Source organism: Cataglyphis hispanica, chromosome 16 (assembly GCF_021464435.1).
Source record: "Cataglyphis hispanica isolate Lineage 1 chromosome 16, ULB_Chis1_1.0, whole genome shotgun sequence".
In the NCBI taxonomy this organism is placed as follows: Eukaryota; Metazoa; Arthropoda; class Insecta; order Hymenoptera; family Formicidae; genus Cataglyphis; species Cataglyphis hispanica.
This window is the reverse complement of record NC_065969.1, coordinates 227072-252458: the sequence shown is the minus strand read 5'-3', so window position 1 is coordinate 252458 and position 25387 is coordinate 227072. Positions and strand designations below refer to the sequence as shown.

General features: G+C 29.9%; 2 protein-coding genes and 2 long non-coding RNA genes across 4 annotated transcripts; 1 reads left to right on the top strand and 3 right to left on the bottom strand.

Moving 5' to 3' along the window:
* Positions 1-4423: 4423 nt before the first annotated feature.
* Positions 4424-5163, bottom strand: LOC126855625 (uncharacterized). The gene is made up of 3 exons (XR_007688268.1): positions 5110-5163; positions 4793-4982; positions 4424-4722 (listed from the first exon to the last, which is right to left on the bottom strand). It is a non-coding gene; the product is annotated as an uncharacterized LOC126855625 (long non-coding RNA).
* Positions 5164-5744: 581 nt separating this feature from the next.
* LOC126855629 (uncharacterized) lies at positions 5745-6504 on the top strand. The gene is made up of 3 exons (XR_007688272.1): positions 5745-5911; positions 6008-6113; positions 6263-6504. It is a non-coding gene; the product is annotated as an uncharacterized LOC126855629 (long non-coding RNA).
* A 2776-nt stretch (positions 6505-9280) lies between these two features.
* On the bottom strand, positions 9281-11968 carry LOC126855594 (uncharacterized). The gene is made up of 4 exons (XM_050603400.1): positions 11791-11968; positions 11235-11715; positions 10447-10692; positions 9281-10039 (listed from the first exon to the last, which is right to left on the bottom strand). Exons 1-4 carry the CDS (start codon positions 11965-11967, stop codon positions 9894-9896), a joined length of 1050 nt encoding a protein of 349 aa, XP_050459357.1. The 5' UTR covers position 11968; the 3' UTR covers positions 9281-9893.
* Positions 11969-12129: 161 nt separating this feature from the next.
* On the bottom strand, positions 12130-15169 carry LOC126855584 (putative uncharacterized protein DDB_G0282133). Its single transcript, XM_050603389.1, has 3 exons — positions 14908-15169; positions 12964-14629; positions 12130-12837 (listed from the first exon to the last, which is right to left on the bottom strand). The coding sequence occupies exons 1-3, from the start codon at positions 15044-15046 to the stop codon at positions 12834-12836; spliced, it is 1809 nt and encodes a 602-aa protein (XP_050459346.1). The 5' UTR covers positions 15047-15169; the 3' UTR covers positions 12130-12833.
* Positions 15170-25387: the final 10218 nt, after the last annotated feature.

Here is a 25387-nt window from a genome sequence, read left to right as displayed (position 1 = left end):
AAAAAAATCATATTAAATTATGGTTGATAAATTCATATAATTTTCTTTCAATCAGTCTTGACAAATTGGCATCTTTTTTGAATAAAGATAAAATTTACTCAAAATTTTAAAATCTGAAAATTTACCGGAAAACAATTTCAATTTATTAACACTGAAGGGCGTCTTTCCGTACGAATATATTGACTGCGTCGACAGGTTGGAAGATACGTGTTTATCACGGCGCGATTCATTTTACAGTTCCTTGACCGGTGACACAGCATCCGAGAGCGATTACGCCGAGAACGTCTGGAGGCAGTTCCCTTCGAACGCTAGGCGAATACAGCGACATGTATCTCAAAATTAACGTCTTGTTATTAGCAGGTATTTTTGAAAATTTCCGCGAAAGTTGTATCAAAAATTATGAGTTCGATCCTACGTATTACTATACTCTTCCCGGATACACGTAGGACGCCATGTTGAAACATACAAATATTACGTTCGAATTACTTACAGATATAGACATGGTTATGTTTATCGAACGGGGAATACGCGGCGGTTTGAGTCAATGTTCCAACAGATACGCGCATGCTAATAACAAGTACATGCTCTTGCACGATCCATCGAAACCTTCATCATATTTAACGTATTTTGACGTAAAGAATTTATACGGATGGGCAATGTGTCAATCTTTGCCCTATGCAGATTTTCGATGTGGCAACGATGTATCCGATTTTGATATATCATCGATCGCGTTCGGTTCGCCTACAGGCTATATCCTCAAAGTCGATATCGAATATCCGCAACATGTTCACGATGCGCACACTAACATACCGTTTTGCCCGACATGCGACAGATTACCTGGTAAGCGGCAGGATAAGCTACTCGCTACCTTATATGATAAGAAGTGTTATGTAATACACTACCGCAATCTGCAACAATGTACGCGTCATGGACTTCGAGTTATAAAAATACACCGAATATTACAATTTTCACAATCTCCATAACTTCGCAGTTATATCGAACTTAATACGCAATTTCGAACACTTGCAAAAAATGATTTTGAGAAAAAAATATATAAATTAATGAATAATGCGGTTTTTGGCAAAACGATGGAAAATGTGCGTAATCATAACGTTAACGTTAAGCTCGTGACATATTGGGATGGAAAATATAGCGCAGAGGCAATGATCGCGAAATCAAATTTTTACAGTAGAAGCTTGTTTTCGGAAAATGTGATCGCCGTTGAATTGCGCAATCTCGAAGTAAAATTTAATAAACCATTCTACCTGTATGTGTATTCTCGACATATCCCAGACATGTTTGTATGAATTTCATCATGATGCCATTATATCAAGAGAAATGTAAAGTCATGTATACCGACACGGATAGTTTCATATATCACATCGAGAGTGATGTGTATGAGAATATAAAGCGCAACGTCGACAAATTGATACTAGCGATTATGCAGTGCACAATGCGTACGGTATACCGCTTGTGAATAAAAAGATATCGGGTTTAATGAAGGATAAAAATAATGGCTCAATAATGACTGAATTTGTCGGGCTTGGAGCAAAAATGCGCTGCGTGTCGAGGGTAAAAAAGAAACGAAAAAAGTTGAAGGTGTCAAAAGTAACGTCGTCGCGAGAACAATAACGTTTGACGATTACACGCGGTGTTGGAACGAAGAAATTGAAATGACGCGTCAACAATTTTGTATTAGATCAAAATTACACGAAGTATATACTATACGCGAAATAAAAATTGCTTTAAGTCCATACGATGATAAGCGGTATATCGTACCCGAAACCACCAACACGCTACCATGGGGAAATTACAAAATACCATTGTAAATAAAAATTATGTATATTTAGAAATAAAAATTTATTGTAAATAAAATTTATATTTCTTGTTAAGTGTACATTTATATTTAGAAGTAGAATGTAATATTATGTGTATAAAATATCTATAATATTATTGTTAATATTTTTGTAATAAATAATTTTTATTTAAGAGTTGTGTGTTCCACCAAATTCCATTATTTCACATAAACCTCGTCGTCCTTTTTGCGTATCACCTTTTCTATGAGATGTACGTCAAAATTAGCAACTCGATGTAACTCATTCGTAAAATTCTCCTGCGACGAAATTTCCGCGCGTATCTTCGAGAATATAGGTCGCAGGATTAGTTTTCTGTACTATGACTGTAATCTTAAATACTTCAGTGATCCAATTTGCCGTATAACCTTTGTAAAAGATGGTCTTGCATTTACTCACGTGTACTGAATTGTCTACTTTAAATCTTGTCGGAGCCGCAATCTCTACGTTACTATATACCGTATTTAAAAGTTTATCGGCGATCGCGGGGGTTACATCGATAGGTCTCATACCGATAGTGCGATGTTTTCGCGCATTGTACTCTCCAACGAGCTGCGATAACGCGTCGATCCACTTGTAATTTCCATTAAACGTAAACATTTTCCACATATTATTCTTTAACTTTTGGTTAAATCATTCCACGACTAAGGCTTTCATAATAGAATACGTCTTCTTCCACGAGCTGTTTTTCAGATGTCTTTCTTCACGTATTTGATCGAGGCATAATTTATAATAATAATAATTCCACTACGTATAGATATTTATGTATCTTTTGCTTCCTGCATTGAATCAAATGTAATCTGCGTTGAATTAGATATAATCTGCGTGCATGCTGCATACCGAAGCATCTCATCCATCATTACTCACAGCATCTGCACATTCGTTATTATATTTTTCTCAAATTTTTCCTGTCGATCTTCTAAAGAATTGATACTCATTTCCGTATTGTTTGTTTGTTGCATCAGTATCATCTTCCGATTGCGCTACGTGTCGTATTCCGCAACCTTGCATCAAATCCGGAGGCTATCTGATACAGAGCGTTATCGCGCACATAACTTCTTAGTAAAACATTCCATTGATAGTATGAATTGTTCGGTGTTTCCAACGATAATCCAAATTTATTAATCGACATTTCGATATCAATAATAACGACAGATTGACTCGTTTCGCCGATGTTATTTAATTTATAATAAGATCAGTTTTGCGAAGTTCTTCGATAATTGACAATATTTCATTGTCGTGAGCATTGTTGCCAGCGTGAAGCTTCCAGCAATCGCAAGCGATCTACCAATTCGTTGGGATCATTCCAATGCACGTAATCGATCTTATTATCATTTAACGTCATAGCGCGCGGTATGCTTATATCTCTTCCAGCTTTTTCCCGGAGATTAATGGCGCGATTATAAATTTATACTTGTATCCCTTATTATCTAATACTGGCATATACTTATCCATCGCGTTTATGCGCATTTGTCGCCAATCATATACTTTGTTGTGTTTATACATATCAGTTTCAGTGTATATGACATCGTCGGGCATTCTCATGAAAATCAATTCGTAGAGATCTGGTGTTCCAACATATTTTATTCCACCGATATATATATATATATATATATATATATATATATATATATATGTCCAGAGGTAGTTTCTGGGACAATTTGTACGATGCAAAGGGAGTTTCTAGGACTTTTGTTATTTTTCAGGACTGTCCCATAAAAAATTATATATCTAACGGCAGTTTTCAGGACGTCCCGAAAACTGTCTTTGGATATATAAAAGAGCTGTCTTGAAATGTACTTCCTAATATATATTGTTTATATATATAAATTAATTTGTATAATGATGCTTTTTAGGACATTTTAACAAAATAAAAAATTAATATGTACCAATGTATATATATCGTAAATTACTGTATATATTTTCAAAGAAACATCTTTAGTAACGATTCTGCTAAAAATAAACTTTATATATACATTTTATTTAATATACTCTAAATCTATATATAAATTCATTTGTATAATGATGCCTTTCAGGACATGTTAACAAAATTAAGCAATTAATCGTATATATATCGTGAATTATAGAGTATATATTTTCAATGAAGCATCTTTAGTAATGATTTTGGTAATTCTAAAACTTATATATATATATATATATATATATATATATATATATATATTATTTAATATACTTTAAATCTAGATATAAATTTCCCAGTAAACACAAAGTAACAGTAATATAACATCAATTTCCCGCTCAACAATATAACTGCAATGTAACATGCCTTGTACATAACAGTTATATTGTTGAGTGGGAAATTAAAACATTGATGTTATATTACTGTTACTTTGTATTTACTGGATTATATGTATATTAATGGTGCTTTTCAGGATATGTTAACAAAATTAACAAATTAAGAAATTAATATGTACCGGTGTATTTTTATGTATTTTTATATAATTGCCTATTTATGTATACTGCAGCATAACTGTAGAATTGATAAATTTGTTGAGAACAATAAATTATTAGACTTTTTATTGCAATGCAATAATATACAATATGTTGCATTTGGGTATGATATAATAAAGCAGTGTCTTCACTGATGTATCCATTAACTGAATAACAATACAAATGTTTACTCCGTCTTCTAACAGATGAACAATATGAAATCATTATTACTTCAGGAGACATTATATGTTAATGAATAAACGTTGATGATTCTATTACACATCACAAAATTCTATTAGCGGAGATTACAGTGAACTCTCGCTTAAAAGATTCTCGTGTTTTGTAAATGGATATTCTCCTGACATTTGATGCTAGATCTCTGATTTGCAAATTAGTACCGATCTATTATTTTCGCCTGCTTAAAATTAAAATAAATATGATATAATATTAATATGCAGTGTATTAAGATCTCATTTAGAAATTCTTACCAGTATAAACGCCATCATAAATCAATCTTCTTTTAAGTTAAATGAACAGAAAGTAAACAAAATATTTAAAAACATTACCTTATACTAGAATTGCACGATAGTTGTTCACTACTGGTATATGTTACGTAGATACAAAAATGCATTGTTTCTAGCGAAGATTCCATTGTAAATAACAGAAATTGATTAATGCCTAGAAAATTATTAGGATTATGTTGCATATTATATATATTTATATGTTTATGTATTATATATATTTGTATATACTCTTGTATACTCTTGTATTAAATAACTATGAACATATAACATAAAATACTCACTTCTAATGTCATCAATGTCACTTCGTAGAAAGATCTCGAAAACTTACAGATATATGTTAAAATAGACAGTGACATATGCGAGATTAGGATATCTGTTATATGTACAGTAGGCAATGTAGAAAAACGCCTGTTAGAATAGTTTATTATTTTTATACATAGGTTTTGTATATATCTGTGTTTTTCATATGATATACAATTCGTAAATTAATATATTTACCCTTTCGCATGTAAAATATCACAATGCCGTGACATATGTGAGATTTCAAATGCGAAAGCGTACAGTATTTAATCGTTTACGGACGGTATATCATACGTAAAAAACAGATAAATACAACATCTAATAGCGAATTCGGTTATTCGCACATCATTATATTAGTTGCACATTCAAAACTGCTACATATGAAGTTATCTAATAAAATGAATAATATAAACATTTTAAATAATTAAAATCCAATCATGATAAATTGTCATTTTATTTAACGAAACATATACATTAATTTTTCACGATCAAAACATTTATATATTATATCATTGCATTCAGATACTTCGTAAATAGCAATCTTTAAAGTACATTGTGCAATATGATGTAGCATAAAAAGACAGATTTCACTAGAATTAATATAAAGATAAACGGCGTTTTTAGGCGTTTTTCTACATTGCCTACTGCACATATGACAGATATCCTATCCTCGCATATGTCACTGCCTTAAAATTCTTATTATCGTGCTTTTAATGTCAAACATATATCTGTAAGTTTTCAAGATCTTACTCTTTCTACGAAATGAGTGTGATGACATTAGAAGTGAGTATTTTATATTATATGTTCATAGTTATTTATAATACAAGAGTATATATATATAAATATATATGGATCATAATAATACTAATAATTTTCTAGGTATTATTCAGTTTCTTAAAGTGGAATCTTCGCTGGAAATAATATATTTTTGTGTCTACGCAACACATAATAGTGGTAAACAGCTATCGTGCAATTCCAGTATAAGGTAATATTTTTAAATATTGTGTCTTTTTCTGTTGATTCAACTTAGAAGAAGACTGAATTATGATGATATTTATACTAGTAAAATTCTATAAAAAAATATTAATATCAAGCTGCATACTAATATTACATCATAATTATTTTAATTTTTAGCAGGTGAAGGTATTACATCCATACTAATTCGCAAATCGGAAATCCCCATCTTGCATCGAATGGAAAGAGGAAGTCCATTTATAAAACACGCGAATCTTTTAAGCGAGAGTTTACTATTATAGTCTCCGCTAATAGAATCTTGTGATCTGTAATGGAATCATCAACGCTCATTCATTAACTTGTAGTGTGTGTTGAATCAATAAGTTCAATTTATTTTAATGTATAAAAGACATAATATACAAGTGTGCATTGAAAATTCAATTCATATATATTTATACATATATATATATATATATATATATATATATATATATATATATATTTAGATAAATTAAACAAATTTATTATTACAGTTTAATTATCTGCATTATTCTCTTAATAATGTTTTAATAGTCAATTCAAAAATTATATTGCAACAGACTCAGTTATTTAATGGCTTATTTTACACTGATATATTTTATACTAAATACTATATTGGCCAATCATATTCATTCCTCCAAAGAATGGAATGGCTGTGATTCGTTCCAGTATAGTTTTTAGTACATATTAAAGTTTATCGGTGTAAATTAGGCCATTATTAAATCTATAAAAATAATAATGTCCCGAAAATTACCATTATGTAGTATATGGTAGTTTTGAGGTTCTCATAAAAATTATAATCATTGTGTTTCAAACGTTAAACATAATATGAAAACAAATAGATAATTAAATAATGTTGAAATTAATGGTCGTTAATTTAATTTTTATTTCATATATATATATATATATATATATATATATATATATATATATAACTATTGTATGTAAAGATTAATTGAGATATATGATGTCTAATTGTCTAGAGTTATGAATAATTATCAATTAATTCAGTAAATTAGTCTTTGTAACAAGAATATCATTATTGAGACTTGTCTAATTCCTATATCTTCTTTTATATATAATCTGAAATTGTATGATTAATGGCATGCTTTACATGCAGTATAGATATAGTTCTTTGACATATAATATCATATGCCAATGTTGCAACATTGCTGCAATGTTTGCTGGGATGCAGCATATGTTGTACATAATCTGCAATGCAATAAAAATCTAATAATTTAATGTTTTTAACAGACCTATCAATTTTAGATTTATGTTGGTATATACATAAATACACAATTTTTCAAAGAAATAATCCTGTATCAATATAATAATTATACTTGTAATAATTTTATTTGAAGATTTATTTATTGATTTTATGTACCGTCTCACATAATGCATATAATACATATATTGAAATATGATATTAGAATATTTATATTAATACATTTGTATATGTAATATTATATGTAATATTATATATAATATACAGGATGTCCTGCAAAGATTGTGTAAAACTTTAGTATGTCGCGTATCCCTCTCGTCGCGAGGCCAAACTTTTCCTTGCCATGCGACACTATGAAACGCTGTCACGTCTAAAGCGTACGTCCCATGGTCTAGCTGCGCGATAGCCGCGCGAAACGCGTGCTTATTCGCCAATACCTTTTAATTAATATTTCAATAATTATTGCGAAAATTGCAAAATGGTGAAGCACTTTTCTGTTCAGTTTAGTTCTGTCCTCTACCCGCTCACGAGCGTTGGCACAATCTTTGCAGGACACCCTGTATATGTATTGTTTGTTAAATGGTATGTTGTCCATAAACAATTAATAATTTTATTGTACTCTTTGGCACTTAAAATCTCACGTATGTCACAACATCTTGAGATTTTACGTGCGAAAGTGTATTATACAACTATTAATTGTTTACAGATAATATATCGTATGAAAAACATAGAGGTATACAAATATATGAATATATCTATTCTAATATTATATTTCAATATGATATATGCGTTATGTGAGACGGTTCATAAATGTAAATCTTCAAGTATATAATTATTACAAATATAATTATTACATTAATATAGAATTATTTCTTTGAAGAATTGTGTATTCAGTAAATTAGTAATTCACTGTATTCATTTATGCTCCAACATAACTGTAAATTTGATATATAATATATATATTAATTAAAATTATTAGATTTTTTATTGTAACGCAAATTACATACAATATATGCTGCATTCGGATATGACATATTAAAGCACTGTTTCCACTGCATGTAAAGCATAACATTAATCACAATTGCAGATTAAATATAAAAGAAGATAATATATTGTATATATGTACAAATTAGAAAAGTCTCAATAATGATATTCTTGTTACAATGAATAATTTACTGAATTAATTAATAATTATTCATAATTCTTGATAATTAGATATCGTATCTCAATTAATCTATGCAGATACATATAATAGATATATAGAAAGGAAAATTATTAGTTTACCGAATATTAATTTCGACATTATTTAATTAATTATTTGTTTTCATATTATTTTTAGCGTTTGAAACGCAGACATGGACTATGATTTTTTTGAATTTCTCGAACTGCAATATACTATATAATGATATCTTTTGGGACATTATTATTTTCTGTGGATTCAATATTAAATAACTGAGTCTGTTGCAATTTAATTTTCGGAATTGGCTGTTATAACATTATTGTTGTGAGATGACATGATTATTGTTGTTTGTTCAATTTGTCTTAATATTCAGATATATAGATTGGAGCTTTTACTGTGTCCTTTTAGTAGTCTCAATAATTTATTCAAGATAATGAATCTTTAATATTATCTCGTCGGTGGATTTGTTTGATTACTTCGCTTCACATGAGATGTTTGATGCGAAGTCTGCTTCAGAAGATTTCGATTAAGTTTTGTCTATAAATATTTATTGAGGAAAGCCCTTATATATTGTTGTTGAAAAGTCATTTTATTTTGTTTCGTTATGTATACGTATTGGTTTTACCATTGTTCATAAAAAGTTTCATGATATTTATTATTTTTATATGATCATAATAAAAGTAATGTGAAAAGTAAAAAATATAGAAGGATGAATATTAAATATGCAGATAATAGAAATTGTAAAAACATATATTTTATTTGTAATCACACAAAAAAATATTATTATTTTATATTTATTTAAAATAATTTAAAATTAAAATAAAATATTAAAAACTCTTATTAATATATCTTAGAAAGGAGAGAAAAAGCAATTAAAAACCAGCATGGTAATGTCAATGTAAGTTAATTGTAATAAAATATGTTTAAATTATACTGCGCTAGCTTTTAATTGCCTTTTCTCCTGTTTATATGGTAACTTAAAATATTTTCGGTACAATAGTATACTGTATATAAGCATATATAATAACACATATATAATGATACATTTATAATAACATATTGCCCACATAATCATAAACATTTAATATCGATATATTTTAAAATAAATGGCTTTGCGCAGTACCGCTTCTCTAACTTTTTTATGAAATTCTCGCAACAACACGTTAATATTTGATTCATTGTATCAAAATAACTAATATTATATATTTTACTTATTTTTGCAATTTTTTAAATTTAAGTAATCCACATATTGTTTTTGAATTAAATATTTAAATATTTTTAATAAACATTTGTGCATTAATGACGTTTAATTTTGCCAGATATATAGTTATGAATCCATGTTTTAATTTGAGCAACAGATCGATTAACTAAGCATTTATTTTTTCCTTTATTTGGAGAATTTTCTTGTTCGATGGCAGTTGTGAAATGGTAATTTCTTTTTGAAATTCTTGAATTATTGCATTACGTTCTTCTTCCGTCCAACGTCTTTTTTTTATTGGACCAAATGGGGATACTACAAAATAAATTAAATATTAGAATTAATAACACTATTCTAACAAGCAATGGTTCCAAATTTAATTTAAATTTCTATTTATTTCTAATTTATTTCTAACGTTTCGTATTACTTTAAGGCTCGATACATACTATTAGTCCGCTTACGATCCAATCAAATTCTTTCATTATTTATATTCGCATATGAGACTAGTGTTTCAATATCATTTTTTAAATAAAATATTGTTATTATGTACATTAAATTTGTTGTATCAAAATACATTATACATTAAAATCAATATATGCTTTGACATAATTACATGAAAACACAACACTAAATAATATTTAAAAGAATACACCTTTATTTGATAAATTTGTAAGAGCTAATATAAAAAATGGAAGAAAATAGATAAAAATAAATTAACTTACTACTGCGACGTTTCTTTATCTTTGGAGAATAACTTTCATCGGAATCATTATCGTTATTCGCAATTGTATGATTTTGGCGTACAGTTTTCTTTTTTACAGATTTTTGTTTCTTGTCTGTTATGTAAGTTGTAAGAAATTTGTTTCCAGATCGTACTGAAGGAGGCTTACGTGAACTTACACATGATTCGGCATCGCTTTCCGATTCTGCACTTGAGGTATCTTTACTGGTACCTTGTATCTCTTCTTCTGTTATTAATAATATTATGATAATTGTGTTATGTAAATGTATATAATGAAATATTTATAATGAAATATATATAATGAAATTTATTCGATTCATGAAAGCATAGCTAATATGCATCACAACTGCAGATGTCGATGCGTAGAAATTGAGCAAAGCAGAATGAATGCAAGATAAATGAAAAATATCGGTCTCAATTTAGATTCACTTTAATTAACAAAGTATGAATAATATACATATATATATATATATATATATATATATATATATTATTCATACTTTGTTGAGTTAGAGGATCCAAATTGAGACCGAAACATTTAATTGTTGTATTCTTTGCTACTTCGCTCGATTTTTACGCATCGACATCCGCAATTATGGCACACATTAGCTTTAATTTGAACGGTTTAAAAATTCTCGCCTGATATTTTTTTTGATTAATTATATCTAATAAAAATGCAGAAAATGGAAAAAATACAATAATTAATGTATTTTATAAAAAGAACTCATATAAGTACATATAGAATAATAAAATAAGTAGTGCATTTACCTGAATCACTATTATTGGATTGCTGTTGCACATTTTCACCTAATGCTAGTTGAAGAAATTTCGTCATACGAATGATCTCTATTGCTGGTATTGATTGACGGTAGTGGCGTTTATGAATTTTTTCGTGATGTCCCATAAAGTTTGCCAAATCATCCACTTCATTTTCAGATAAATTTAACGTAATGCACGTTGTAGCAATATGTTTGCGTAATTCAGTACCTCTTAATAAATGTGGTATTTGTGCACCACATTTTTTAGAAAAATTTCGCATAAGAATACACGCTCTTAAATATTTGAAATAGCGTTTATTGCTAGTGTTATTAGGTATGCCGAACACATATGGATTTTTTTCAGGAATATTTGCATTCTTTCGATGCTTCAAAATTAATTCAATACATCGAACTAATTCCACGTCTAAAATCACAGGCACTGTGCGTCCTAATTTCCCACGAATTAAAAATCTTACGTATTTATCAGCAACCTATATACAAAAATTATAAAATTATTTTACATTATATACTAATGCGTAGTTTATTTATAAAAAAATAATTCATACCTGTTGTAAATTTGTTCCTAATGATTTGTATAAATCTAAATAGGTTTCTTTCGTTATACCTTCGCGAGTATGAAAATCTTCTATAGTAACACGTTCAATCTCTCCTGCTCTTCTTCTATTAAAAACTTGTGTGGATGTAAGTGTAACTTTTGTAAGTTCCAGCCATGTGTTGTACATAAATTTTTCTGAAGTTTTGCATATAATAATTTTTTTCGTTTCTTAGATATGAGTGTAGCTTTTTATATCTTCCATAGATGGAAGCGTAACTTTTTCTGTTGTTTATATTGTGTAACATTTTCTTCTACTGTTTTGTTTATAAATATTCCATAATCTTCTTGTACTAATTTCAAAAAATTTTTTGTGGTATTTTGCTTTTCTATATTATTTGTTTTTATGCATTCTGTTATTAACAAATTACCAATTTGTTTTAAATTTGTTCCAATATTTGACGCGACTGATGGTGCACCATATTTTTTATTAATGTCATCAAAATGAGCTATTTTATTTATGCTTTAAGACAATTATCATACATGGAAGGATCATATATATCAGAAAACTCTGTTATGTTAGGATTATACTCTTTTACTGCAATAAGAAACCGTCCTAATAATCGAAGTCTAGCACGTATCATGTCTTGTTGATGTTGATGATTGTACTTGATACATAATTTGTTTGCATATGTTATTAATAATTTATCGTATCTAATACATCGTGTAACATCGTCTTCTCTCAAAACCGGGAATAAAACTTTTCTTACTGTCTCACTTGCACATTCATGGATTCTTCCCATTACAGCACGTCCTAAAATTTGTACATTTCTGCCTTTGATTACACATGCACATTGCTTAAAATAGTGCCTGATATTATTTTTAGTGAACTATCCTTTACACTTTGAACAACACGTAAAATCTCGTACTGTTTTGCAATTATTTTTGGCAGGTCTTCGACAAACAATTAACTCTCCCGTATTTACGGAAGGATCTGTATTGTATATAAAATTCCCTTTCCTCCTAATAGTTTCTATAATTTTTTTTCTCTCTAAATTACCTACAATAAAAATATTAGATAATACATATTAATAAAAATTATAACATATTAATAAGATTATTAATAATTATAAAAAATATACAATAAAATTTTATAGAATTTTTAGAATTAAAAAAATATGATTACCTTTTGGTAATAATGCAAATTTTTTTTACTTCAGGTTCCAATTTATGCACGTTTTCTAAATGGCGTGCAATTTTACTTTGAAACTTTTTGCAATAGTAACAAAAATTTTTTTTTTGAAGTCCTTTAGGTTGAGAGAACGGAACATATAAATCGTTTTCTCTACAACCAAATGTGTTTACAGAAGAAATGTCTATCAGTGACTCTGAAGAATTTTTATTATTAATTGTAGAATTGTTATTGTGGATGCTTTCGTGTTTTGTAGTCTCTTTTTCAATTGTAATTTCCGATGTTGAAGGTAAATACTCGGAAGTATTCGTTATGTTTGCGCCAGCAACGTTGTTAATAATATTTTCATCATCACAGGAAAATGTTATATTATTATCACTATTATTATAATTTATAGAAGTTTTGGCATTAGTGAGATCATATAATATATTAGAATTATTATCATCGTCATAGGGAAATATCATAACATCATTGAGAACAATACCAGTTGCAGAAACATTGGCATTATTACTGTCACAGGAAAATGTCATATTATTATTGTTATTCATAAAATTATTGGTATTAATATCATTATCTGCAATATCACAGTTATTGTCATTATCACAAGAAAATATCACGTTATTATCAAAATCAGTATTATTTCTACAATTGTTGACATTAATAACATCATCTAATACGATGTTGTGATCTTTATCATTATTGCAGGAAAATGATATATTATTATTACAATCATTATCCTTCATAGAATTATTGATATTGATATCTACCGTTTTGCACACATTGTTATTATCATAAGAAAATATCACATTATTATCAAAATCATTTATAGAATTGTTGGCATTAATAGTACTATTTACTATACTATGATCTCTGTCATTATCACAGGAAAATGATATGTTATTATCAGAATAATTTCCATCCATGGAATTATTGGCATTAATATCACCATCTATCATCATCGTTTTGTTACTGTTATCGCAGGAAAATGTAACGTTAAGTTTTGTAGCTTTTATTCTATTACATTTATTATCACAATCATTGGAAAATATCATGGCATTATCACAATCATGTTTCTTAGAAACCATAGCATGTTTCTTAGGATCATTGATACAACTTTCATCATTTAATGTAACGTGACCATGTTCATTATCATAAGAATATATTACGTTCTTATCAAAATCAGTACCATTCGCAGAATTCGTGACATTAATGGCAGCATCTATTATGCTATGATCTTTATCATTACCACAGGAAAATATATTATTATCAAGATTAATGTCATTCGTAGATTTACCGATATTGATATCACTATTTACTGTTTTACAGCCATTGTCATTACTACAAGAAAATATTGTGTTATTATCAAAATCAGTATCATTCGTAGAATTATTGATAACATTATCTACTATGCTTTGATCTTTGTCATTATCACAGGAAACTATATTATTATCAGTATTAGTATCATTCGTAGAATTATTAGTATTGATATCTACTGTTTTGCTTTTGCTGTTATTATAAGAAATTGTTACATTAAGATTCACAGTCTTTACTTTACTTTGTTTATTACCACAGTAATTGGAAAATATGGCATTTTCCAGAACAATGCATGGATTATTTCTATTTAAATTTTCAGCAATTGCAGAAAGGTTAATTTTATTTTCTGCAAAAATAGATAAAGTAATTTATTATTATTATATATAATTAATACGTAATTAATTTAAATAGAATCAATCAAAAATTAAAGCATTGATGCGAGAATTTATAACTAAAAAAAGTTAAAAAGCAGTATTGTGCAAAATTCATACATTTTATGTATTGATATTATCTTGCTTATAATCAAATAGATAGGTTATGTGCTGTTATCCTCAATATGCACAATACTCTATTGCATTTAATATTATTTTATATTATTTTAAGTAAATATATGATGATACTAACTATTTCGTGCAATTGTACGTATAGTACATATTTTCTTACGATTCTTATCATTCTTAACTGTACACTTCATTCTTCCATATTTCATATTTGTCACATAATATTTATGATAATTACAAAAGACTAATATATATTGTGACATTCTTCACATAATATGCTTCAGTCACATACAAAACGAAATGACTCTTATTAAAAGTTAATCGAAATCTTCTTAGACACAAAGCATCTCATGCAGTTATGCTAGGCTAACTTCGAGAAATGCAACGCGCCAAAATGTGGTAGAAAGAATAACGCACCAATCGAAAACCGTGTATGAGCTCAGCGCTTCGGCTAGCTTCGGATAGTAGAAAAAGACAGATATATGATTTTCTATCTCTTTTCTACCAAGCCGGCAACAAAAACGATAGGCAGCGATGCTCACTGCTTGATACGTGTGAAAGCTTCAAATGTTTTTTTACAGCCTTTTTATGTCACTAGACAACACAAAGCGCGCACTTTGCGCGCGCCATTTATTTTTTTTCATTATACATTTTTAATGACATACAATTTTCAATACACAATTAACCTCTTGATAAATATAACTGTCAAAATATAATACACTGACAGCCTGAGCGGCTGTCGAAGTAAGCGCAATAACGGAACCAATCAGTATCGCGGAAAAGAGGCTTCAACATTTCGATGTATTCGAGTTCGAGGTTTCATGCTTTTTTTAGAAAGGATATATTTATATATTTTTTATACCATATCGTTTCAAAAAATTATTTTTATTAAGCCTGCGTCTGAAAAAATATTAAGCAGATTAAAGATTATTCAAAAACATTTACGATAGAAATAGATTTTAAATATTTTATATAAAAAAGTATATAGATATAAAATATAAAATTAGTAATTATTCATAATCTTTGATAATTAGGCATAATTATTGGAATTTAGCTGTTACAAATACATATAATAAATAAAGAGAAATTTTTTAAATTACCAAACATTAATTTCAAAATTATTAATTTAACTAATTGTCTTCATATTATGCTAAGTTTTTAAAATATCACTATTTATGATTTTTCTGAAGTACTCAAAAGTGCCACATACTATATAATGGCAGCTTCCGAAACATTATTATTTTATATTTTATATATTATTATTCAATAGATTTTTAATATAAAATAACTAAGTTTGTTGCAATATAATATTCGAAATTAAATAATGATTACCATTATTAAAAAAAGTTACAGATATTTCAACTGTAATAATAAATATCAAAAAAGTTATTATGTCCTGGAAATCATGAATTTACATAAAGTTATGTAGCAATAAATAGCACATTTCAGGACATCGTTGTATTTTTGCCTTTGATAAATATTATACTCTATTGTTTACAATTAGAATTATTAGTTTCTATTTCGTAAACATATTTTTATTAATGAGAAGCGATTTTGTACAATTGTAACTTGATTTAAAACAAAATAAAAGAAAGTTCCTGAAAACCGCCGATTTATATAAAGTCATATAGCTATAAAAGAGCAGATTTCAGGACATCATTATATTTTTACTTTTAATAAATATATAATAAATATTAATATATAAATATTAAACGCTATTTCTTATAATTAAAATTGTTAGATTCTCTTTCTTAAATGTATTTTTATTAAAAGAAAGAAATTTTATATGGTTGTAGCGTAATATACGAAATATATATACGAAATAAGGAAAGGTCCAGAAAACTGCCCATTCATATATAACTAAATTGGCCAAAGAAAATACGGCATATAAAAATAAAAAAAAAGTACCACGGGGTTTATATTAATGCTCTACATAATATAGAATAATAAAATCAGATAGTATAAAAATGTCCCGAAAACTGCCCCTGGACATACATATATATATATATATATATATATATATATATATATATATATATATATATTGTCATTTTTATCCACATCGAAAAATTTATTACCAATCATCATTCCTTCATTGCAAAATTTTACATCGTATACATAATCCACTTTGGTACTTTTATCTTGACTCAAAATAGCTTCCACATATTTTTGCCCAAGTGGATAATGATCACGCCATATATTTTGACCTTCGGATATTTGTAATAAATGTTGAATCAATGTCACAAACGTTTCAGGCGTGGTTTCGAAAATTTCCACAAATGACGACGACTTTTCATGCAATATTTGACTTGGTTGGACTACATCTTTTATCGGAGTAGAAGTAACAACATTCGATAATTGCTTCGTTCGCTTACGTTTTGATTGATTCGGAGTACAAGTTATTAGCGAATCGTTCAATGATATATATATAATCGTGTTCGCTTTGTTCCGTACTTTGAATTCTTTTTTCTCTTACTTTTCTTCGGGCATACTCATTGGCTCAATTTTCGCTTCATTAGATTCCATATTTATTGTATTTTCGACAAACTGTTTTAGAGGTTCGGTAATTGGTTTAAAGTGTCTCTTCAATGAGACGTCTTCATCCATTTGACCAAAGAACGATATTTTTTGCGGATTGATTCGTTCGTTTTAGCAATATCTCTCACAATCTTCTCGCAATCATCACTCATCATGTTCGAACAAAAATTTTTAGATGTTGCTCGATCAATGTGTCAATAGTGACTAACAGCTTTACGGTATTGCAAAATCGTTAAATCCTTTTCTATATCGTCCATAGTCAGTAAACTGTCTTTATCAATCACTACGAATCCATACTTGTGTTGCCAACATTTGTGACAGAAAGCGCGAATCATCATAAGACCTGTCAGTATTTACATGATCGTTGTATACATGCTTCAAGTTTGTACCATCTTGTTTAAATAAAATTAATAAATTTGCATTGTCGCACATAAGATGCTTGGGTATCTTTGTATACGTTTGATAAAGATAGAAACAGATGACGTTTGAGTGCCGACCTATTGTAAAATACTCTCTTATCGTATCTTGCTTGTCGTATGCTACGTCATCAAAGATAAAAATGGAATTCGGAAACGCCTCGTTCGGCGGAATAACATCACTATTACTAGAGAATGTAAAGTAGTCAATTTCATCAATCAGGTGATAGCAAATTTTCCAAATATCGATATTTCGGTTGTTGAAGCAATTTCGAGTATACGTACACATTTTCAAAACGTACACTGTGAATTTTCTATCAAACTTATCAACATGTTAGTCTTACCGCAGTTCGAAGGACCGCAATACCGCGTATAGTAATCGATAGCATGTTTCCATGCTTGCGTATTTCTTTCTCGGACATTAGTCGTGTTTTCATCAAAATGTATTTTGATTATCGTCGCTTGTCGCATGAATCGCATGTTTGCTGTCGCAAAGCAGTTTTGGAAAATGTGTTATGAGAGGCCCTATTTATAGAGGTGCATCGAGTTAAAACCGCTCAATATCGAAAATGTTTCTATTAACAGCGATATTCTTGATTTTACTACCGAGCAGTTACAATTTATTCCAAAGGTTGTTTTATTACGAGACTTTGGTAGCTACATGGAACAATTGTAGAACAAACTTCTCGAACATATGAAGGATGATTCAGAGATTCGACAATATCGAGATGCATGCGACATTATAATCAATCGTGGCAACAAACGCATATCGACGGTCCAACACCGTTGATAAAAAATTGTGACGATTGCCAGCAAAAACTATAAGTAGCGGTCTGTTAATCGTACGATAAACGCACTTCCTATCGAATTAGATATTCCCGGGTATCAGTTTTACGGACCGGGAACTCATTTAGAAACACTTAGAAACATTGACTAGAGGCGATTGAGGTATCAATCCATTGGATGCCGAGTGTCTCGATTACGACATAGGTTATTCTCGAAGCAACGATCTCGGCGAACGACACGTTGCTAATAAAATACTCGCTGCGAAAGCATGAAAGTGTATTACCGCGAGAGATTCGACTCTTGGCGAAAGAGCAGCCGCTACGGTTGTTTGGACGGTTATGAAAACAAAGACAAAATTCGGTATGGAAATGAAAACAAAAAAAAACATCGATGAAGAAAAAGACTGTAAAAAAACTTCCTGTAGCGAAGCGCGGTGGTATCTTGACAATTTTACCATTATTGGAAGTTCTCGGTTCTTTGGCTGGCGGCACAGTGGGAATTGCAAAGGCGGTAAATGATAGTAAGGCGATGCAACATCAGCATCGAAGAAATGCAATTTGTCATAATAATGACATAGAAGGTCACGGACTTTTTCTCGCTCCATACAAGCGTGGACGAGAATTCTCAACAACGATTAAAAAAAAAAGTAAAAAATACGATAAAAATGCCTGCCGGTGTAATAACCAATGTGCAATTGCAGCAACTTGCAAGACCTATATGTATACCGTTCTTTAGAGATGTTTTCATGCAATAATTTACCGATAAACGGTGTTCGACGAAACGAGAGCGGTATCATCAATTTAGATAACGTCGATGATCCCGGTACTCATTGCGTAGCATACCCAAAGAGAGAGAATCGTGCTATATATTTCGATAGTTTTGGAAATCTTCGACCGCCCATAGAATGAGTGCGATATTTTGAACAGAATGTGGCGAATATAAAATACATTCATATGTCTTATCAAAATTATAATCAAAGTATTTGTGGACAATTGTGTCCACGATTTCTTCAAACGATAGGTTTGAATTTAAAGCCTGACAATTTAGCATTACGGCTCAATATTCGTTCAACATGTCACTGACACTAATGGACTGACAAGAGTAGTGTTCTTACTATAAACTATTTTCCGGCTCTAGATTTAAATGATGACGATTATGAGCTTGATTTAGCGGACTTTCAAACTTATCATATGATATCGTTCCTGAATTCTTGGAATAATAAATTTTACTTTGATAACGACGACAAGGAAATTATAATAAATATATAAATTACGATTCCCGAAGGATCATACGAATTATACGCTATAAATGAGTATCTCCTACGTGAAATTTTACAATATGGACGCTCAGTTGGTTCCAATAATATTATTAATGACAAAGATATTGTGTAGAATGAAAATGATATCGAAGTACATGGCGAATATCCAATTATGCTTCGCGCTAATCATAATACGCTAAAGAACGGAGTCAAATGTATCCATAGAATAAATTTTAGTAAATCAAAAAATGTAGGATCGTTGTTGGAATTCTCAGCGAATTGTATATTGCAACCTTGGAAATGGCATGAATCGGATGAACCGATAAATATTATTAACATAAATACTATTCGTATAGAATATAATGTGATCACTGGCGCGTACAGCAATGACAAACGCGTACACACGATACATGAATTTTCACCTAGCATGCCGCCAGGATATAAGATATCGGAAATGTTAGCACAGATCATTTATCTACCGTTCGTCGCACGGAGAAGAACTATTGATTTAACGATACATATTGTTGATCAAAAAGGACGATTACTCGATTTTCGAGGAGAGGAAATTATCATAGATTGCATATACAGCGATGACAAAAATAATAGTGTGATAAATGAAATGCTCGTGTTGAACGAAAGCACGAAGCAAGCGAGAAGCATTATTTTTACGAGGGACAATATTTTTGCGGGAAGGCGAGTGACTGCAGTATCTGGTGACAATAATCAGATATCTACTAAAAAGAAGCTCAACGCGTTGAATTGTGAATTTTTGAAATCATTGGGATTTTGTTATACGAAATATTTAACAATATGATTGACATCTTGAATATCGGAAGATATCGTCAAGACCGTTGTTAAGCTGTAGATGATGAGAGACACAGAATTGATATCGTCATCTACAATTCTGGTTGCTGGGCCTTCATAGAGGTCATCATATCGATGGAAATTACATGATGATGTTGGTATAGGCTTCCAGTACGTGTAGCCGTCGTCTGAATCAATACAGAAACTTTCGCTGAGAGCGCAAACGGTTCCTGATTTCAATATTATTTTCCCTGAGTTTAGTTGCACAGGGACGTGCAATGATCTTAAGGATATCTTAAGGACAGCTTGAACAATAACGTCATCCCATGTGCCGTAGGGATCAGAGTATTGCGTTCCTTTACAACTTCCATCCATTGCTAATTCGTCCAGCCAGGGTAAGGCTGTGAAAAGGAGTCTGGTTAGCTCTCAGACCATGAATGATGTTGCCGGCTCCTAATGAGAAGATTCCATCTTGAAACATTCTTCGACATAAAGAGTATCCAGTCTCGTGGATATAGTCCGCTCTTCCATTGTGGACTGCCGAGACGTGCGAATGCATTCCGCAGTGGTAGATTGTCCTTGAGATTTCAACCTTGCATTGGATAACCTCTGTATGGTTGTAATCGGAAAGTTGTAAAAGTTGGACGTATGTTTCGCTGGTATTGGGTTTTCGATAATTTAAGTTGCATTCACTAACATCGAGCAGCGATACCGAAGTAATGTTAAGGTGTTGTCCGCCGCAATCAAACCCGATAAGTGCGCAGAGTGGGCTTATAAAAATGAATATTGCAAGGTGTCTTAAGGGGATCCTTAAGGTCTGTTTTACCGATCAAAACGCGAATATTAAGTTAAAGTGCATATTCTTTTTGTTTATTATAAATATCGATAAATCCTTTTCCATAATTAAAGTATATATAATAACGTACTCGGATAGATATGATTTCATTAAAAAAGTGAAAAAAAATTACAAAATTACAGTTTAGTTATCGGTTTCTACCGTCAACATTTATTTAATACAAAAAATTTGTAATCTGCACGTGCCTAATCAGTAACAATCCGACTTGGCATTTCATCAAAGAGTATCAGTGAACTTAGAGAAATGAGTTTAGAAGCTTTATAAAAAAGTTAATGCAATCTAAAATTTTCGTGCATATGTGTGTGTGCGAGATCGAGGCTGAAGAGTAAAACAGAGCAGTAGATTAGTTGCGTGATGTCGCGATAGACAGAGCTGCAATCTTACATGACAAAGATAGATATATTCGTACTATCTTCGTCTCTTTCATGTGTGTAGAGCAAAATACATGTTTGCAGAGTATGTACACATTAACATTATTGCAGTTTCTCTATCTTTTTTCTTTCAATCTCTTCTTCACTCTGTCTCTTTCTAATCGCTCGCTCACTATGTACTACGTATCGTTTCATGCTCCTCGCATATTCACTTATACATTCACTTGCGCTTCTCTCTCTCTCTCTCTCTCTCTCTCTCTCTTTTTGTTCATTTATTATCCTTTTATTCCCATTATTATATATTTGTTCAATATTTATTATTCTATTTTATTCTTATCTTTCTACACAAAAATAAATCAATTTATGTATTTTTATTTTATACAACATAAATGAGCTGTACAAGTTATTTTTTTTTATTACAACAAATGTACAGAAATATATGTACAACAAATATACAGAAACATACACACATATATAATACTTTTTTATTTATAAAATATACAATATTTCATTTATGCTCTATAAAATATAAAAGATGAATAATGAATAATGAATAAAATGATGAATTTTTATCAAGTAGAAAAAAAAATAAAACAAAAATCAAACAAATAAAAAGAATATAATAATGGGAATAAATGAATACAAGCAAAGAAAGAAAGAAAGAGAGAGAAGAGACAGAGCAGACAGACAGAGAGACAGACAGAAGAGAGAGACAGACAGACAGAGAGAGACGGACAGAGAGAGAGACAGAGAGAGACAGAGACAGACAGACAGACAGACAGATACACAGACAGAGAGAGACAGACGGACAGACGGATAGAGGCAGACAGACAGACAAACAGTTCAAAAAAATAACAGATATTTTAAAAAAAATCTTTATTTTGTTTATAAAATATACAATATACGTGTGTGTGTGTGTGTGTGTGTGTGTGTATGTGTAAAAACGAGAATTATATACTAAAAAAATAAACTAAAACTATATACTAAAACTAAAACTAAAACTAATTATAATTATAATAATAATAAAAAATATAATAATAAAAATTAAATTATAAAACTAAAACTAAAACTAAAACTAATTATGATTATAATAATAAAAAATATAATAATAAAAATTAAATTATAAAACTAAAACTAAAACTAATTATGATTATAATAATAATAAAAATTTAATAATAAAAATTATAATAATAAAATAAAAACTAAATCAAGAAAAAATCAAGAAAAAATTAAACTAAACAAAATTAAAAAAATTAATAAATACGATTTAAAATAAAAATAAAAATAAAACTAAATTAAAATTTTAAAAAATAAAATTAAATTTAAAAAAATTAAAAAATTAAAAATTAAAAAAAATTTAGGTGTCCGGGTTGTGCGGACGATGCGGGCACATATCCGGATAGTCCGGATGATGCGGGTACATATCCGGGTGGTACGGACGACGCGGGCACATATCCGGGTGGTACGGACGATGCGGGCACATATCCCGGTGGTGCGGACGATGCGGGCATCCCAGTGGTGCGAACGATGCGGGCACATATCCCGGTGGTGCGGACGATGCGGGCACATATCCCGGTGGTGCGGACGATGCGGACACATATTCGGATGAGCCGGCCACGTATCCGGATGGTGCGGACGATGCGGGCATATAACGTCTTTTAATTTTTTTCTCTTTATTCAGTGCCCTTCTAATGGCTTCATTGATCCGCTAAAAAAAATATTAAAATATTAATATTGGCCATGTATATATATATATATATATATATATATATATATATATATATATGAATGTGCGTGCGTATTCATATATGCAGGTAGCAAAAATAGCGATTTTGATGTTATTTTTATATTAAAATGACTAATGTCGAGAAGACTACTTTTACTACCTGTGTACACATGCAAATGATCGCATCGATATTATATATATTTATATATATTTAGCAATAAAACTCACCTTTCTTTCCTCCCACTCCCTTTGGGAGAGGAATCCTTTCGGGTATGTCCGCTTATAAATAGTCGGCCCGACTGCCATGGCCCCCGCCGTCGTCGGCCCGGCTGCCATGGCCCCGGTCGTCGTCGTCCAAGCCGCCATGGTTCCGGCCGTCGTCGCCCCGGCCGTCATTGCCCCGGCCGTCATCGCTCCAGCCGCCATAGCCCCCGCCGTCGTCGGATCTTCGCTCGCAACCATTCCATAAGCCAAAAAGATATAGCGTTTGTTGTTTGACTTTCGGATACTATTTACATTAGTGCAAAATTATTGTGATTAGAGTTTGAAGCTCATGAATATAAAAAAATATGTTTTGATTTATTATTATTAAGTCTAGTTTGGTTATTATGATACCAGTTGCATCGATAGTAATTGAAGAATAACTTCGTATAGCATATTCTCTGTACATTGCAATCTGATGATTAAATCAATAATGAACATAAAAAGGATTTAGTCCTATATTATGTATTATGTTTTTATATACAGTTTCTTGAGCCATTGATGAAGAGGCTCTTCATCAAAGCAAAAATTTGGACTATATTCTTACTTTGCATTTCTCATCGTTTTTGCTGAATACAAATGTGGTAGTTCCAATGACTAACTGTCATTAATTCTTCAGCCGGTTCAGCTCTATATACTTTAGCAGTTAAACGTCTATCCCATAATTTTTTCTCAATTTGTGCACGTTCATTTCTCAGGATTCTTTTTCCACACATGCCTGTTCCTTTTACACATCATAATATTTTTATTTTCAAAATCTAAATTTTCAATCGCGTCATTAATAACTGAGCCACAATTACATTTTTCATTTATTGTAATTGTATTATTATAGACTTTATTCCGTTTAAAATTATGCCATTAGTACAAACATCCGCTTTTCATAGCATTTTTCAAATATTTCTTCTTGCATTATTTCAAAGTAAAGAGATAAAAATTAAAGCAATAGATTTATTTAAGAACAATACATTTTTCAAAATGATTTTAGAAACTTTTACACATGGGATATCAAAAAATACATATTTAAAAGCAATTATTTTGTCTGAAATCTTTGAAACCAAAAAAACATTTAATAATTGCTTCATTAATATTTCGACGCAAAGCGTCAGTAGGATATCTTTGTAAAAAATAATTTAATGGTATTCCTAATCTTAAAGAAATTACATCATGTGACGTATATGATAATATGCGAATCGTTTCTTATACAAGTTTCTTGTGCAAATAAAATTGGAAGATTTTGCATTTTGAATCTCCAGATGCTATTATAATTAATTTTATATTAAAACTGAAAAGTTGCCATAAAATAATTAATGAATTGGACAAAATGCATAGGCACACAGATGACAAGAATTTCAAAAGTTGATGAGTAACTGAAATCATTTTTAAATTATATTTTTTTATTTCCTACATTATACTATTACGTTTAAATATGACTGTAACATTTACATTTTCAAAATAATATGACTACTTCAAAATAATATAATATTACATATAATTATTATTGTAACATTTACATTTTCAAAATAATATGACAAAAATATGATATTTAACTAAATATATAATATTTATGCAATTTAAAGAACGATTAAGA